Raw genomic sequence first — 18,048 nt, forward strand, 5'->3', positions numbered from 1 at the left:
CGAGGCATAAGGGTCTTATCTAGCAAAAAGATTGTCATTTGTGACAAGATAAATAAAAAAATAGGCACTTTTAAACCACAACTTCTCGTCTAGGTCCAGTCCTGTGATACGCCAGCATGACCTAACGTAAATGCGTAGTGAGGTAGAGAGGTCACGTGTTACATATGTGAAACGCACATTTGCGGACCATTGTAAACAATAAACTGACACAAAGACATTAATTAGTATCATTCCACATACAGCAACGTCAGAACGGTCCTCTTTCTCCACACTCGTAAACACTGGGGCGTAGTTTCGCGTTCGTCCTCTGTGACCTCTTGACGTTGTGACGTCACGCTGGCATTTCACAGGAGAGAAGAGACGAGAAGAGAAGTTATGGTTTAAAAGTGCATATTTTTCTTGTCAAAAATGACAGTCGTTTTGCTAGATAAGACCCTAATGCCTCGTTTGGGATCGTTTAGAGTCCTTTGAAACTCCGTTGAAAAAAAACTGTTAATTGTTGAGTTAATTATTAACTCTTTCACCGCCAGCGTTTTTAAAAAAAGTTGCCAGCCAGCGCCAGCGTTTTTCATGATTTTCACCAAAGTTTAATGCCTTCCAGAAAATGTTCTTCTTTAAACAAATAAACATACAATACACCAAATGAAAGAACAGACCCTCTGCTTTCAAACAAAAAAAACCGTTTCATCCTACCTTTAGTGGTTCTTTTGCAATCAGCTTTTGAATATGGGTAGGTTTTTGCAAAAACACCATATTTTGAGCAAAAAGCAAAAATAATTCAATTTTTGTGACTGACTTTTCATAGAGATCTTATCCAGAGCGATCTTTAAAACAGACACGGACATGCAGCAGCTTGCCATAGGGCAATACTTCCAGTTTTAAAAAGTTGCGGAAGGGCGCCACCTGGTGGATAATAGCGGTATTGCGGAAAGACGGAAAATCTCGTCATTGGCGGGGAAGCGTTTTCTCTTAATTGACGAGATATCTCGTCAATGGCGGGGAAAGAGTTAAGTGTTGGGCTCTATTAAAGTCCATTATAGACTGCTAATAGACTGTTACTCATGCACAGACTGGGATGTATTTAAGGAAGAGTGTTCAGACTTGGATGAACTTGTTGACACTGTTTCTGCTTATATAAGTTTTTGTGAAAATGAAATAATTCCGAAAAAGGCCATTTCTATTTTTCCCAATAATAAACCATGGGTTTCAAAATCTGTTAAAAATATTATCAACCAGAGGAATATTAGCTTTATGCAGGGGGATGTTTTAGTGTATAATGACTTGCAGAAGCAAGTTAAGATGGAGCTTAAATTAGCCAAACTTAAATATAAGGATAGAGTTGAATCTCTACTGAGCAGTGGCCAGTCTCGCCCCGCGTGGAACGGAGTTAAATCTATGATAGGTTTACAAACTAATTATAAAAAAAAACTCTCCTTTGACGGTAAGACAGATTCTGAGCTCGCTGATGTATTAAATACTTTTTATAACCGCTTCAATGTTTACGATTTCACCAAAGAATTATCTGTGTTTAAGGAACCATGCTCAGAACAAAACGTGTCTATCATTATAGGCAAGGACAGGGTTCACAAAATTCTTAGGGGGGTACAGGAAAGGAAGAGTCCTGGACCAGATAATATTGGAGGTCGTCTTATTAAAAGCTGCGCGGAGCCATTGTCGGATATATTTGCTTTTATATTTAATAAGTCACTGCAATTACATCGGGTCCCTCGTCTCTGGAAAGAGTCAGTGATTGTGCCTGTCCCGAAAACCAAAGGACCCAAATCATTGGATGATTTTAGGCCAGTGGCTCTTACTTCACTTATTATGAAATCTTTCGAAAAAATTATTAAACAAGAGATTGTAGCATTAACACAGTCTCAATTGGACCCTTTACAATTCGCCTATAGGGCAGGTAGGGGAGTGGAGGATGCGACGGGCAGTCTGCTCAATACAGTTTTTAATCACTTGGAAGGGTCAAATCAATTTGTGCGATTATTATTTATTGACTTCTCGTCAGCTTTTAATTGCATTCAACCCCACATTTTAGCTGATAGACTTTTAAAAAATCACAATATCAACCCAGGGTTAATAGCCTGGTTAGTTGATTTTTTAACGTCTCGATCTCAAAGGGTTAAAGTCAATGGTGCCTTATCTGGCAATCTTTTATCTTCTACCGGCTCTCCCCAAGGATGTGTCCTTTCTCCTCTTCTTTTTGTTTTATACACCAATGAATGCCGCTCACAATATGATGGTAGACAGATCTTAAAATTTGCAGACGATTCGGTTATTGTGTCTCTTTTAAATAGAAGTGTGATTGACCATGGACCAATAGTGAGTGATTTTAATAATTGGTGCAAGCGTTCCTTTTTAAACATTAATGTCTCTAAAACAAAAGAATTAATTATTGATTTTAGGAAACAGAGCCCCTCTCTACCCTACACTATTATTGATGGTCAACCGATTGAGATAGTTAAAGAATACAAGTACCTTGGCACAATAATTGACAGCAAGCTAAGTTTTGAGTCACACACTGACGCTATTTGCTCCAAAGCTCAGCAACGCATGTATTTTCTTCGTAGATTGAGGAATTTTAATATTGACCATACCTTGATGAGAATGTTTTACTTTTGTTTTATTGAGTCTGTTTTAACCTTTTGTTTTATCTGTTGGTTTGGTTCCCTGCCCACAAAAAACAAAAAACGACTAGAGAGTATTGTGAGGACATGTAGTAAAATTGCAGGCACTAATTTTCCCTCTCTCTCTCTCACTTACTCCAAACGAGTAGCAAAGAAGGCCCAATTTATTGCAGCCGATCCTAGTCATCCTTTGTGTTGCCAGTTTAAGCTACTTCCCTCAGGCCGTAGGTACTCCATGCCCAGATGCAGGTCAAACAGATTAAGAAATTCGTTCATTCCGACTTCTGTCTCGATTTTAAACACTTTGTCAGATCTGTTTTAAGGTACTTTTATTTTATTATGTGTGTGTATTAGGTTGTATTGTTGTGTGTTGTGACTATGTGTTTTTTCTTATCTGCTGGCTGTACAAATAATTGCCCTTCGGGGACAATAAAGTAACCTAACCTAATTAAAATGAGAAAAATCCTGCAATGTTTTCCTCAAAAAACATAATTTCTTCTCGACTGAACAAAGAAAGACAATACAATTTTGGATGACATGGTGGTGAGTAAATTATCTGGATTTTTCTTTTAAGAAAATGGACTATTTCTTTAAGATATTTTTTTCCGATTTCTGAGTTGGGTGTGTAAGTCACCAAATCCAACCTTATATTATTTCAATCACTGTCTTGTTACCTAAAACATAATTTTGAAACATGTCAGCAACCCTTAGTAACTGATAGCTGCTGAAAACATCTTTACACAGTGGGGTTAGTTGTAACAGTGATACAACTGTTACAGTGTTACAACTAAGCCTCAAGTATAAAATGATAATGAAATGAAAACAATGTAAGTACTAATCATCAAAACGATAACTGTTAATAAAATATCAGGGGAAATAACTGACAATTATGATTTTTTGTCTTAATTGTGAAGCCCTTTCAAAAAAATCTATCTATTGATGCTTAATGCAATAATGGTTAGATGAAGGATCATGGATGGATGAATGTGTGGATATCTATCTATTATAGGCAGATATATGAACAATATCCACCTTTAGTATATAGACAAAATTTGATTGAATTATTTGTGTTTAAACTTAACTTTCTACAACAAACCCTCTATTTGTTACAAAGAACCCCACCCATAAGGTAAGTTGTTACGTTTGCACTTCTGTCACTTTTGGTGTAATTGTACAATAACGGTGGGTCCCACAAACAAACGTTAAGTGTTCATTTGTAGCAGAGATGTGTGTGTTGATTGTGTAAAAAAAAAAGATAAGTCTAACTTAAATATTTTTTGAATAATAGAGCCAAATTCAAAAAGCGTTAGGTTGTGCCCCACTCTCCTCTACGCCGTATACGCTCTAGGAAAGGTCAAGGATTTCCATATACCCACTTAAAATAGCATGAAAATATCAGCATAGTTTTGTGACACATTTCACACTTTCATTCATAAATTTTAGGGTTGTGATGAAAAAATCGATTCACCGATTCTGAATCGATTTTCATGTTAATTTTTAAAGAACGATCCGTAACTCAGAGGATCGATTTAATATTAACTTAATTGCCGCGTCATTGAATTCACGCATGCGCGCGAGGTGGAAGGACATTTAAACAACGAACATGGCGGTCAGTAACGTTAAGCAAGCAGTTGTTTTGAAAACTCCAGAAATGCTCAAAGCTGTGATCTACATGTAAAATAATCCACTCATAACATAAATAAATGATTGAGTTATTTGTGTAATTTTTATAATAAGCGCCAGTGAGTCCACCGCGGGTCTCCAGCGAAACTCTCTCTCTCCCTCCCTCTGTGCTCATGCAGCTGGTCTCTCACGGGCAGAGGTTTCTTGAGACGCGCCTTAACGCATCGCCAAATAAAGAGTTCTTCTCGCATATAATACTAATAGTTGTAAAGTTTTCTGAACTTTAAGCAAGCTAAGACAAAACTCTCGTTTATATTATTTACGCGTGCGCTGCTGGAGCGATGCAGTTTGACGCCTAATTCACTTATAGTACAAAAATACTTTGAAGGGTTGAGCCCACTGATCTATATACATGACGCATGTATTTCGCATAAAATGCATTGCCCATAAAATGCTTCACGTAACAGCTAGAGATGAAGTCACCGCAGAGTTCGAGCTGCCATCTTTCCCATGCCCAACCGATAAACCGAGGGCATAAATTCAGTTCACATTGTATCAGTTAAGCTACACGGTCAGCGTTATTTCTTTAAATAAGTTTAAATTGTAAAGTAAAGAACATATATTCTATCCCTTTTTAAAAGCACAGCGGCATCGAAATTGGATCTTATTTTTATATTGCTGAATCAAATGTTAGTTTAACCACAGTTTAAAACATTGTCTTAACTGTTTCAAAATACATGCCATTAACATCGTTAACGCATTTTACTGTACAAACAAAAACAATACTGTATAACATTATTACAAAACCAGCAAATTATTGCATGCACATACGGTACTGAAAGCATGATTATTTATTTAGATTTTAGAATGAGCATGTTTGTTATTAATAACCACAATGGTAGGTCTCCCAGCTTGGTTATAGCTATTATTGCTGGTGTAGCAAGTTGGTCTAGCGGTTTTGGTCACTTTTTAAGCTGCTCTAGCTATTTTTTTTTTACTTTATTGTGAATACACACAAAAGAAAGAAAAAAGGGAGAAAAAACACACATGAATATTGTCCTGAGACTGGGCTTCATACATTATATACAATCAGAAAACATATACAATTTAATGCATAGGCTCATGTCTTAATTCAGAAAGTCAATAACTGGATCCCATCTTCTTTCAAAACCTAGGGTTTTTAATTGCAGTTATAGGCCCTGTCCCAATATACGCACTTCTGCCCTTGTGCCCCTCAATGCGTGCTCTCGCTAACGGGTGCAAGACCATAGGGTGTCCCGATTCTCTAATGGTGCTCTCCAGGGGTGATCATAAGTGCACTTAATGCACCCCTTTCGCAAGTGCGCATCAGACCGCACTTTGCTATGGGCTATTACCCAGAATCCTTGTAGTGTCCTGACATTTCGAACAGCTAACCAATGAGGGAGCAAAACGGTTGCTATGGTCGGATGCCGGCAAAACTCGTTTACTAATATGTTTACTTCACAAAGATTGGTTTAATGAGGAATTTCATACTCATAAAATAATAGAGTTTAATGGCTTACTTCAGTTATTGTGTCACAAAACACATACGTATTAGTGATAATATTAGCTAACATTTTACTTTATAGTACATTTATTGTGAAATTACTAACAGCTGGAAAACGCTCTGAGCGGGAGTCAAACCAGCAATCGATCCGCCATGTGAGTCGAACGCTCTGAAAGCCCGGGCAAACTTCACCACCCTCCACGTCCATCTCTGTCATGCGGACGTGTGGGAGATAGAACCGGGCACGTGGAGTGAAGCACCCGCAGGATGGACCGATTGGGAGATTAGGGAATGATATTTACTCACTGCACCGCCTTCATACAGTAGCTGGTCTCTGTTGCAACAGCAAATTACATCTTCTATAGCAGGGGTTCTCAAAGTTTACATTCAAAGGTCCAAATCTGAATTTCCATAATTTTCATAGGTCCGGAAAAACTTTATGTAAATCATTTGTTTATATAACAAATCAACACAAATAGTTTGGGAAAAACATAAGTGTATTTTGCATTTAAAGTAAATTTTTTTTTTTTAAATAAACACAAGAAATATGACAAAAGTAACCAGGTGCAAAATACAGAGCAACCTAATTAGAGAAATGGCACAGTTTGTTCTCCATCAGATGCATAAACCATGGCAAAAAAAAGTGTGGTTGGTAGGCAGAGACACTGACCAAAATTAGGGGTGCACCTATAAATTGGCTGATGATGCTTGCTATGCTTCTCAATGAATAAAGGTGAAATGACACTACATCCAAAAGCCAGTGGGCGTTCTTGGGCAGAAACTTAATATGTGCTGCAGACGAAGAACCAGACACACGGAGCTCCAGGAAATATCTTAAGGATATATTTATATTGCTGTTCTTCAAACCTTTTCATGTATTTTCAGGTTAATAAAGAATATGAATAGGATTATGTTTGACGAGTGTTGCTTTTTTAAATGCATGTTTTAAACGACTCAAACCAACAGTGATTGGTAAGGAGTAAGGACTGATCAAAAGCCGTAGTACATGAAGTAGCTCTGGTGGAAAGGCAACGGCATTCTGGCATTGTATTGCGCATGCGCGAATTTAACTGCTACTTTGCGACGTTCTACTGCAGCGTTTCTCAAAGTGTGGGGCGGGCCCCACTGGTGGGGAATAGGAACATTACAAGTGGGGCGTGATAAACTGGAGGAAATTTGGTAATTTTTGTGATCTCTATTAATTCATTTATTTATTGACTAATCACTCAAAACGACACATTTAAAAATAAGCCTAACTTAAAACAACATCAGACTGTGAAGAAAATGTCACACTGAGCTATAGCCTACAACAATAAATTAACGTCGGAATGTTAATTGAAGCGGAACAGAAACTTTAATGTGTAGGCGGTATAGGCGGTAGTGGGAATAAAAGTTAACAATGGATACGTTTATGACATGGAATAGAAAGAACTGGACATTCGGCACCTGCAGAGAAAACCAAGACAGACAGTGGACCTTATCAACTAAAAAGCCAGCTGAAGAGAAAGTATGATGAATTTTGTCAAAGACAAAATGCAAACATAGTTGCATTATTATCTTTAACTTCGACCTTGGGCGCAGTAATATTGACGGAAGTTTGAGCAAGAGGGGGAGTAGTCAGGAGTGATTAGTTACTGCGCGCCGAGGTATATATGCAATATAGTTCTAATTTTTTATCTGCTTAAAAATTGCCATGTTTTATTTTGTGCTACCATACTTACTCATGCAACTACTTATGTAACAGTCTTTAAATTGGGAAAACATATAAGTGTTTGGTGGCTTCTAAATTCATCCCTGTTTGGATCCTAAGGAATGAATGGTGCTAGGCTAAATGCTAAAACATTCACAACGCGCTGTACAAAGATTAAGTGCACGCATTGAAAAAAGTTGAGGTAAGAACATAGTAAAATATTGAAAAACCTTGGTGTTTTCCTTTAAAGCCTACTTGATTACCATTTTGTTGGGGCGATTGGGGACAGGTGGGGCTCGGAACCCTTCCCTACCTCCAAAGTGGGGAATGGCAGAAAAAGTTTGAGAAACACTGTTCTACTGTAACGGTCTACGACGGGAGAACAGCTGATTTGCCGTAGTCGCTACAACGTGAGAGATTATGTAAATAAATGTTATGTTTTATGGCATATGACATTGTTATTGCATCAGTTTATGATTGTACCAAAAGTCTTTTATATAATATGTGTTCAAATGTTTTAAATTTAAGCTAATTTGAAAGATTTTTAAGTATTCAACATTTTCAGTATTGCTTAAATCTAGGTTTTAAGACTTATTTACATTATACAATAGTAAAAACTCTTCTTCTGACAAAAGATTGTCATTTAATGACAAAAGCAATCCTTCTCTTGCTTTTTTAAATGACATATTTTTGTATTTTATTAAATAATTAATACCGCGTTGCGCTGTCCTGTTTACGGTTGCTTAGTGATTTTTACGTTCTTGGCTACGGCGGTCTGACAGCATACTTCCGGTCGCTGTAGCCGTTCCATTCCCAGCTGTTGCTTAAAGTCCCTAATATCTGGGTTTGATGGCTACAGCGTCACACAGGACATTTTTAAATAACTCGTTTTATTTTCGGACCAGGAATACTCTTAAATCTAAAAAGAAAAAAAAACTAAACGAATGGTTTACACGTTTAATATGCATTTGTAAAATAGCAAATGCGCACATTTAATCAATCACATAGAAATTAATGCACTTGTAATATGAAGTGGACGCGGGTCAGGATCAAGTTGCCGTCGGGTCCGGATCCGGACCGGAGTTCGGACTTTGAGAACCCCTGTTCTATAGTCTTAACACATCACTCATTTATGTAGTATATATCGCGTTAATGATTACAAGGTGGTAAAAAGATGAATGGACGAATAACCTCATGAGCAGGGTAGAATAATTCATTTCAAAGCTTGTCATTTTACTCTTAAGACAAACATTTAAGGCAGGGGTGGGCAACTCCTGGTCCTGAGGGCCACAGCCCTGCAGATTTTAGCTCAAACCCTAATCAAACACAGCTGAAAAATCTAATTGAGACTTCAGGACTGTTTGGAAATGACATTCAGGTGTGTTTGATTAAGGTTGAAGCTAAACTCTGCAGGACTGTGGCCCTCGATGCCCACCCCTGATTTAAGATATTCTTATGTAAATATTTGAGAATATTAAGAAGTGTTTGAGAATTGCACTTAGAAACATTCTTACAAATTTCTTTTAATTTATCTAAACTACTTTCCTATTTTTTTGTCTTAAGAATGTTTTCGTGAATCCAGCCCCAAATCACGACAGAAGTGACGTAGATAGTGACGTGTGCCAAACTGTCCCAATTCTGCTCTTCACCGCTTACTCTGCTAAGTGCACTTTCAACAAGTGTCCACTTCGAGGAAGACCTTAGGGCTTAGTGTGAATATTGGGACAGGGCCATGCTGTCAATCGTTCTATTAAATAAACTTGTCTTTTCTTTTGTGTCCATTGCACAATGGTAGATGGCTCAGGCTTTAACCAACAGTCTAGCTGTGTTTTGGTAACTTTTTAAGCTGGTCTAGCTGGAAGACCAGCTGACCCACCAGCTTAGACCAGCTATTGCCACCTTAAACCAGCTGAAACCAGGTACCAGCTTATGCTGGTATTTTCTGGATTTTTCAGTAGGGAATACATATGCTGCTTTCTGTCCGCTTATCTGATACTGTAATGAAGATGAATGTATAGTATTTAATTGTTTAAAAAGTAAAATGTACAACTTTCAATAAATAACTATGTACATGATTATGAAGTTTGCATTGTAATAATGTATAGGGAGACTTCATATTTAAAAACGAAGACTAGTAAAATATGTTTTATCATGAAAATCTGATAAGGTCCTGTTCATTTAATAGAATGTCTGGGCATACCAATATGGTGGCGTGGTGGCTTCACGAGTCTGTATATTTATGGGTTCTTAATGTGTGCTTAGAGTTTGCTTTACCTACATGATATACAAAACCCTTCAATTTTTTAAAAGAACATGAAAATCCAATATTTACATAGCAGGTGCCTTCTCTCTTATCAAAGCTACACTGTAAAAAATTATGTGTTAATGTTTTACACATTGTGTGTGTCATGCCATTTAAGGCGTTACTTCATCTTAAAATAAATGAAAGGGACAACACAAGTGGTGTTAAATACAGTGATGGGAGTAACGCATTACAAAGTAATTCCGTTACTGTAATTCCACTACTTTTAGCGGTAAGTGTTCATTTTTCACAAAATAGAGTAACGCGAGTAACGAACTCATTTAAATTTCAGTAATTGTAATTGCGTTACTTGATTTTAAAAAAAACCTTGTTACATGCTCGTTACCGCTAAAATTAGTCAAATTACAGTAACGGAATTACTTTGTAACGCGTTACTCCCATCACTGTTTTTAACACAACTTGTGTTGTCCCTTTCATTTAGTTGAACATGAAATAACGCCTTAAATGGCATGACACACACAATGTGTAAAAAATTAACACATAATTTTGTTACAGCGTATCAGAACTTCAGTAGTATTTCATTCTGTATGGAGTTCAAGCTGTAATTTGATCTGTCTTTGTTTCAGGTCATAGTTTGATTTATGGGGTGGACCCGCCACGACCAGCAGGTCAGCAAGAAGTACACCTAAAGTTCCTGTTGACAGGGCTACTGTCTGGCCTGCCCTTGCCTCCATTTTCCCTCCGCATGTGCCCTCCACTCACTACTAAGAACATCAACCATTACCAGCCTTTACTAGCCGTGGGTGAGTACTGCTAATGCAAAGACCAGACAGACTTTCTCCCATTTTATGCCTGACATTTACACACTAACCGGCGTTGGTATAGAATAAATGTTCTTGTGAAAAAGACCAGACAAATGCTTTTTAAACCTTATTCAACTCTGTCTGAGGTTTTGACATGTTGTCTCTATACTGTATTTGGAGTTCAGCAATCAGGAATTGGTCTGATTCTAGGTCAGAAGTCTCAATATTTCTGGGATAAAAACATGGTATTTTTCAATATTATATGTTTAAAACAAATCCAGGAGAGCTTTGGTTGTTCCCTTTCAGTCGGTCACTACGACGTCACGTCGTGACCGACGAATTGGGAACTCGCTTAGAGAGACCAATCTGCTTCGAATACTACTAAAACGCCAATGAACTTGGCATTGAGATATTTGCATAATGCTGGCGCCGCCCCGCCAGGTGCGTATATAAGCAGCAGGTGCAAATAGGGAAATTAGCTTTTTATCGCTTCGAAAGCCGGCAGTATCTGCTACTGAGAAGCTACTTTACTCTGGTGGGATTCGATTGCTGAAGTTGGTTGGACTAGCAGTACCACAGCGGACGCTTCGCTTAATTCCACGACTCTACACCTGTTTTTTGTTTTGAGTTTAGTGTGTGCGTTGCCTTTCCCTGTGCGCATCATCAACTGAGCATCTGAGTGAATTTCCCTAAAAGAGTGATACGAGAGAGCTTTGTGCCTTGTTAAAGGCAGCCACTCTCTCGTATATCCGGACATCAGCGTCCTTTTCAGGATGGCTTTTCGTCCGTGCGATCTTGGGTGCGGCAAATACATGGGTCCGAAGGACGGTCACGAGCGTTGTCTTTCGTGTTTGGGCATCGAGCACGCAGAGGCAGCGTTCGCTGGGGGTAAGTGTTCTCACTGCGAGAACATGTCCCTTGTGGATTTGCGCAGACGGTTGTCTTTCCTCCGGGAAAAACGCAACCCTCGTCATGCGAGTGCTGAACGCCGCCACGGTGCGGCTGTGAAGCTCTCTAAGGACGACCTGCGCATCACTGTGCTGAGCCGAGCGGGGGATTCGTCCTCAGGCTCTCAGCCTCCTCATCCACAGCCGGTTGATGTGCCGATGGAGACTTCAGCGTCGTGTTCTACGATGTCTCTAGAATCCATCGCGCCGCCCTCCGGGTCCACCGACGCCGCAGCATCCGAGGGTGGGCCTCCTCCCCCTGACGTGGACCCCGACGCCCTTCCTCCCTCTGGTCGGGTTGGGACGCCGGAGTTCGATCCAGAGATGGTGGCCGTGCTCGCTCGAGCGGCGGAGACCGTAGGGTTAGAGTGGGTTCCCCCCCCTCAGCCCGAGCCGTCCCGCCTGGATGATTGGTTCTTTGGAGCTGCCCGGGTTTCACAACCCTCTCCACCGGTGCCTTTCTTCCCCGAGGTGCACGAGGAGCTGACTAGAACCTGGAAGTCGCCGTTTTCCACGAGATTACGGCCGTTTCAGCCCTCCCCCCTCACCTCCCTCACCAGCGGAGCCGCTAAGGGTTATACGGGGATCCCTCCCGTGGAGCGCGCTGTCGCGATGCAACTGTGTCCGGCACACGCTCCCTCTTGGAAGGACCGCCCAACCCTCCCCTCTCGTGCCTGCAGACAGTCCTCCGGTTTAACGGGCGCTGCCCACCAGGCATGTGGAGAGGCGGCTTCAGCCCTGCACGCAATGGCGTTGCTGCAGGTTCATCAAGCGAAGGCCTTGAGGGATCTGCACGAGGGAGGACACGACTCGCCTGTCCTTTCGGAGCTCCGGGCTGCCACTGATCTGGCTCTTCGCGCTACGAAGGTGACAGCGCAGGCGATTGGTCGTGCCATGTCCACGATGGTGGTCCAGGAACGCCACTTATGGCTATGTCTGGCGGATATGTCGGATGCGGAGAAGAACAAGTTCTTAGACGCTCCCGTGTCCCAGGCTGGTCTCTTCGGTGAGTCGGTGGAGTCTTTTGCCCAGCAGTTCTCCGCCGCCCAGAAGCAGACGGAGGCGATCGCTCAGATCATGCCCCGGCGCAAGCGACCTGCATCTCGCCCTCCAGCGCCGGCGGCCCCGTCTGCTCCTCGCCGAGGGCGCCCTGCGGCGGCTGCCTCCACCCCCCCCACTAGAACATCTTCCAGGCCACGGAGGGGGAACAGCCGTCGGCAGCCCGCCCCGCCCGCCCCACCCGCTTCCCGTGGTAAACGGAAATCGAAGCGGCCCTGAGACGGGCGACCTGGAATTGGATGGGATCACTCTTCGGGAGACGGTGACGGCATCGCTCCCTCCACCGGTAGAGGGCCGGATGGAGAATCCTTGGTTTCGTTTTGTTTCTGTTCCGCCGGCTTCTCAGCCGGCACCCACAAAACCACAAGAAGAGTGCATTCCTATTCCTTCTCCAGGTCTTCAGAGGATCGAGAGAGATGTGAGCGGGCATTCACATGCTCTTCCTCCCTCTCCTCTATCGCCAGCGGGTGTTCTGAGGAGTTCCAGCTCTCCGCTGAGGAGACGGGACCACCAGCACCCTCTTCGGAGTCTGTGCTCTCCGCTGAGGAGACCAGACGACCGTCACCCTCAGCGGGCTCAGGTCAGTGTCACACACACACATACTGTAGATACTTATGCTGTCCCAGCAGACGTACCGGCAGTACCACCTGTCCCGCTCCGCCGCCCCCCCGCGGGTACCCCGGTAGTGCCGTTAATTCCCCTCGTACGGTCCCTGGGGGCTTGGCTTCAGCTTCCCAGCCCGTCTCGTTGGGTTTTACGCACTGTCCGCCTCGGTTACGAAATACAATTCAACCGGCACACACCCAAATTCTCGGGCATTCGTTTCACCACGGTGAAAGCGTCCGATGCACATGTACTGCGTGCAGAGGTCGAAGTCCTGCTGGCGAAGGACGCGATCGAGCCGGTCCCTCCAACCGAGATGAGATCGGGCTTCTACAGCCCGTATTTTATAGTACCCAAAAAGGGCGGGGGGTTACGACCGATCTTGGATTTGCGCGTTCTGAACAAATCTCTGCAGAGGAGGTCTTTCAGGATGATAACACCGAAGCAAATATTCAATTCAATTCGCCCCCAAGATTGGTTTGCGGCTATAGACCTGAAAGACGCGTACTTTCATGTGTCCATTCTCCCTCGTCACAGACCGTTTCTCCGGTTTGCATTCGAGGGACGGGCATACCAGTACAAAGTTTTACCGTTCGGGCTATCCCTCTCTCCCCGTGTGTTCACGAAAGTAGTGGAGGCGGCGTTAAAACCCCTCAGAGAGAGCGGCGTTCGCATATTGGCTTACCTCGACGATTGGCTTATAATAGCGCATTCTCGACGGACGCTTTGCGAACACAGAGATTTAACGCTTCGGCATCTCGCCCGTTTGGGTCTTCGGGTCAACTGGGAAAAGAGCAAACTCTGCCCCACGCAGAGGATCTCTTTTCTCGGGATGGAACTGGACTCGATCGATTTATCGGCGCGTTTGACAGAAGAGCGCGTCCAGTCAATTCTGACTTGCCTCGGTTCATTCCGAGGGAAGAATGCGGTCCCGCTGAAACAATTTCAAAAGCTCCTGGGGCATATGGCAGCAGCAGCGGCCGTGACACCGCTCGGGCTGCTCCATATGAGACCGCTTCAGCGTTGGCTTCACGATCGAGTCCCGAGGAGAGCGTGGCGCGCCGGCATCCATCGTGTAACCATTACACCTGCGTGTCGCCTAACATTCCCCCCGTGGTCGGACCCCGCGTTTCTCAGGTCCGGTGTGTCCATGAGACAGATCGCTCGGCATGCTGTTGTACATACAGATGCGTCCGACACGGGCTGGGGTGCCACGTACGACGAGCTTACAGCTTCAGGGGTGTGGACAGCACCCCAGTTGCACTGGCATATCAATTGCCGAGAGTTGTGGGCAGTATATCTGGGACTTGTACGCTTCGCTACGGAGCTGCGAGGGAAGGATGTACTAGTACGCACCGACAACACTGCGACCGTTGCGTATATCAACCGTCAAGGCGGTTTGCGCTCCCGTCACCTGTCGCATCTCGCTCGTCATCTCCTCCTTTGGAGTCAGAAGCATCTGAGGTCCCTTCGTGCCATTCACATTCCGGGCTCGCTCAATACAGCGGCGGACGCGCTTTCTCGAGCTGCGCGCCCCGGCGAATGGCGACTCCACCCCCAGACGGTCCAGCTAATTTGGAAGAAGTTCGGTCGTGCGCAGATAGATCTGTTTGCGTCGCCGGACGATACCCACTGTCGCCTATTTTATTCACTAACCGAGGGCAGCCTCGGCGTGGACGCATTGGCACACAGCTGGCCTCGGGGGATGCGCAAATACGCATTCCCCCCAGTGAGCTTAATCGCGCAGACACTGTGCAAAGTCAGGCAGGACGAGGAGAGCCTTTTACTGATCGCCCCATATTGGACGAGCAAGAATTGGTTTCCAGAGTTAATGCTCCTCGCGACAGCCCCTCCCTGGCGGATTCCCCTGAGGAAGGACCTTCTTTCTCAGGGAGGGGGCACATTATGGCACCCGCGCCCCGACCTGTGGGATCTCCATGTGTGGTCGTTGAGCGCGCGCAAGGTTTAGGTGATTTACCGCAAGCGGTATCTAACACAATCAACGCGGCACGAGCCCCGTCTACGAGACGGGCTTACGCGTTTAAATGGAACCTTTTCGTCACCTGGTGCTCTTCGCAACGCGAGGACCCCAGAGAATGCCCTATTAACATCGTGCTTTTATATCTTCAACATAGGTTAGACGGTGGGCTGTCACCCTCCACCATTAAAGTTGATATCGCTGCTATTTCTGCTCATCACTCACTTATCAACGGCAGAACAGTTGGCCAGCATGATTTGGTTATTAGATTTTTAAGAGGCGCTCGTAGGCTAAACCCCTCGCGCCCTCCTTCTATTCCTCCCTGGGACCTGTCCATGGTGCTGAAAGCCCTTCAGGCCCCCCCGTTCGAGCCTTTGCAGTCTGCGAGTCTGAAGCTTTTATCAATGAAAGCTCTGACCCTGCTAGCATTGGCCTCAGTAAAGAGAGTAGGGGATTTACATGCATTCTCTGTTGACGACTCGTGCCTTCAGTTTGGTCCTGCTGCCTCAAGCGTAACATTGAGGCCCAGACCAGGCTACGTGCCCAAAGTTCCCACCACTCCTTTCAGAGACCAGGTGGTGAGCTTGCAAGCGCTGCCTCCGGAGGACGCAGACCCAACCATGGCTTTGTTGTGCCCCGTACGCGCACTGCGACTCTACGTGGATCGCACGCAAAGCCTCAGGACCTCAGACCAGCTCTTTGTTTGTTATGGTGGCCAGCAGAAAGGGAAAGCTGTCACTAAGCAGAGGATGTCTCATTGGATAGTTGATACTATCGCCCTGGCTTATAATCTTCAGGGTATTCCTTGCCCCTTTAATTTGAGAGCGCACTCCACACGGAGTGTTGCCTCATCTTGGGCTCTAGCTCGTGGTTCCTCGCTAACAGACATCTGTAGAGCTGCTGGTTGGGCGACACCTAATACGTTCATTAGATTTTACAGTGTTCGTATCGAGCCTGTATCCTCTCGTGTTCTTTCCTCACCAGGGAGGGCACGGAGAGCAGACTCGCATGTCGGCTTGCAGCCTCCAACTGATGCTTCATAACTGTGTCAGTATGGAAGGCCTTCAGAGCAAAAATGCGTAATGGTTTGAATTGCTCTTCCTCCGCTGCCTTGGCAGCCTTTGTTGCGGAGCATTGGCTGTCAGCCTTTCACTAGCTGTATCCTCGCGAACCTACGTGTCTGGCTCGGGCTCCACATTGTGTCCCACCGGGTTCCTTTGTGAGTATTTTTCCGTGGGGTTAATCCTACCAGCCCACGTTTCCCTTAGCAGAGCACTGCTTTGCTTACACAGCCACGGCTGTCTTTATTCTCAACTACGGTTGACTTTCGCCCACCATTAGCCCTTAAGACGGGTGGTGGCTTCCGCAGCGTTCCTATCCCGCTCAGGTAGGGCGCTTCCCAGTCGCTGGCACTTCTGTGGGGTTAAAGGAACATCTAGTGCCCGGCCTTCTGCCTTAAAACCTACCTCCTCCTCCTTAAGTGGAACCGGAGGGCTTTTACGCAGTCACTGGAAGAGGTCAGCCCCTAGTGGCGTTTTGATAGGGATTCCCAATTCGTCGGTCACGACGTGACGTCGTAGTGACCGACTGAAAGGGAACGTCTCGGTTACGGATGTAACCCTCGTTCCCTGAAGGAGGGAACGGAGACGTCACGTCCCGTCGCCACAGGTGCTGCCACCTGCTGTTACGGCCGGTCACGCTTTCCGGCTTTCTCAGCGAAAAAGAAGCTAATTTCCCTATTTGCACCTGCTGCTTATATACGCACCTGGCGGGGCGGCGCCAGCATTATGCAAATATCTCAATGCCAAGTTCATTGGCGTTTTAGTAGTATTCGAAGCAGATTGGTCTCTCTAAGCGAGTTCCCAATTCGTCGGTCACGACGTGACGTCTCCGTTCCCTCCTTCAGGGAACGAGGGTTACATCCGTAACCGAGACGTTTTCTTTTTATCTTATAAAAAATTACTGATTTACTTAAAAATGTACTACATACTTTCCATTGTTTTTCACTATTCTATTTTCCAGTTTTTAGTTGCTGTAACTGGAAAATAAATTTGAATTAGTTTAACTTTCAGCTTTATTTTATAAGTTACAGCAAATCATCACAAGATGAAAAATAAGTTAAAATTCCTTGTAAATCTAAGTTGATTTTACTTACAAATGTAAGGGCAACAAGGATATTTTTACAGTGTAGGAACATTGTGGAAGACCCCTGGATGAAAGGAAATGATAATAAACATTAAAGTGAAGAGTTGTGTGGTCTGAGGTAATTAGTCCAACATCCTAAATCATTTTGTACTGTGCTGAGACTGTGGTAGAATCCAAGTGCAGAATTTTATTAGCAAAACCAGGCAAACAAGACACAAGGGTAATCCAAATCAGCAATACATTGAACAGTCAAAAAGGTCATAACAGGAACAGAAACATGAAACAATGGCAATGACTATTGTAAATAGAAACGCTTGGTAAAGACAGGGGTAAGCTGGCAATACTTAGCAATGTGAATGAGTAAATGGCAAGGTTAAATACATACAAAAAAGGAAGTGAATGCAGAAGAAGTGTGTGAGAGTCCATAGTCCGGCTAGTGAAGACTATGCCACCTGGTGGCAGGACAAATGGTCTCCTACCATTCTTACACATATACTGTGACAGAATATAGTATATTAAATGAAGTACATACTGTAGATAGCTTCTTAAAAGAGGTAAGTATACACTGCATGCACAATTATTAGGCAAGTTGTGTTTTTTTTTGGAACATTATATTTATTGGGTTTTTCTATCAAATAAAATAAAAAAGTACAAAATGAATAATTCTTTCCATATCACAACCCAATATAACACCCCAGACCTCCCTCCCACAATGCCACTGAGAGACCATAAACAAATTAAATATGAAAAAGGAATTTAAAGTCACATGAGGT

At 43.8% G+C, this 18,048-nt stretch overlaps 1 protein-coding gene across 1 annotated transcript in view; it reads left to right on the forward strand.

Annotated features, from left to right (window-relative positions):
- Window positions 1–18,048, forward strand: part of wdr11 (WD repeat domain 11) — a 347,647-nt gene that overhangs the window by 67,712 nt on the left and 261,887 nt on the right. The window contains exon 10 of the mRNA XM_073812844.1: window positions 10,367–10,543. Coding sequence (XP_073668945.1) covers window positions 10,367–10,543 — 177 coding nt within the window. The remainder of the gene's footprint in view (window positions 1–10,366; window positions 10,544–18,048) is intronic.

Source organism: Paramisgurnus dabryanus, chromosome 20 (genome assembly GCF_030506205.2).
Source record: "Paramisgurnus dabryanus chromosome 20, PD_genome_1.1, whole genome shotgun sequence".
NCBI classification, from domain to species: Eukaryota; Metazoa; Chordata; class Actinopteri; order Cypriniformes; family Cobitidae; genus Paramisgurnus; species Paramisgurnus dabryanus.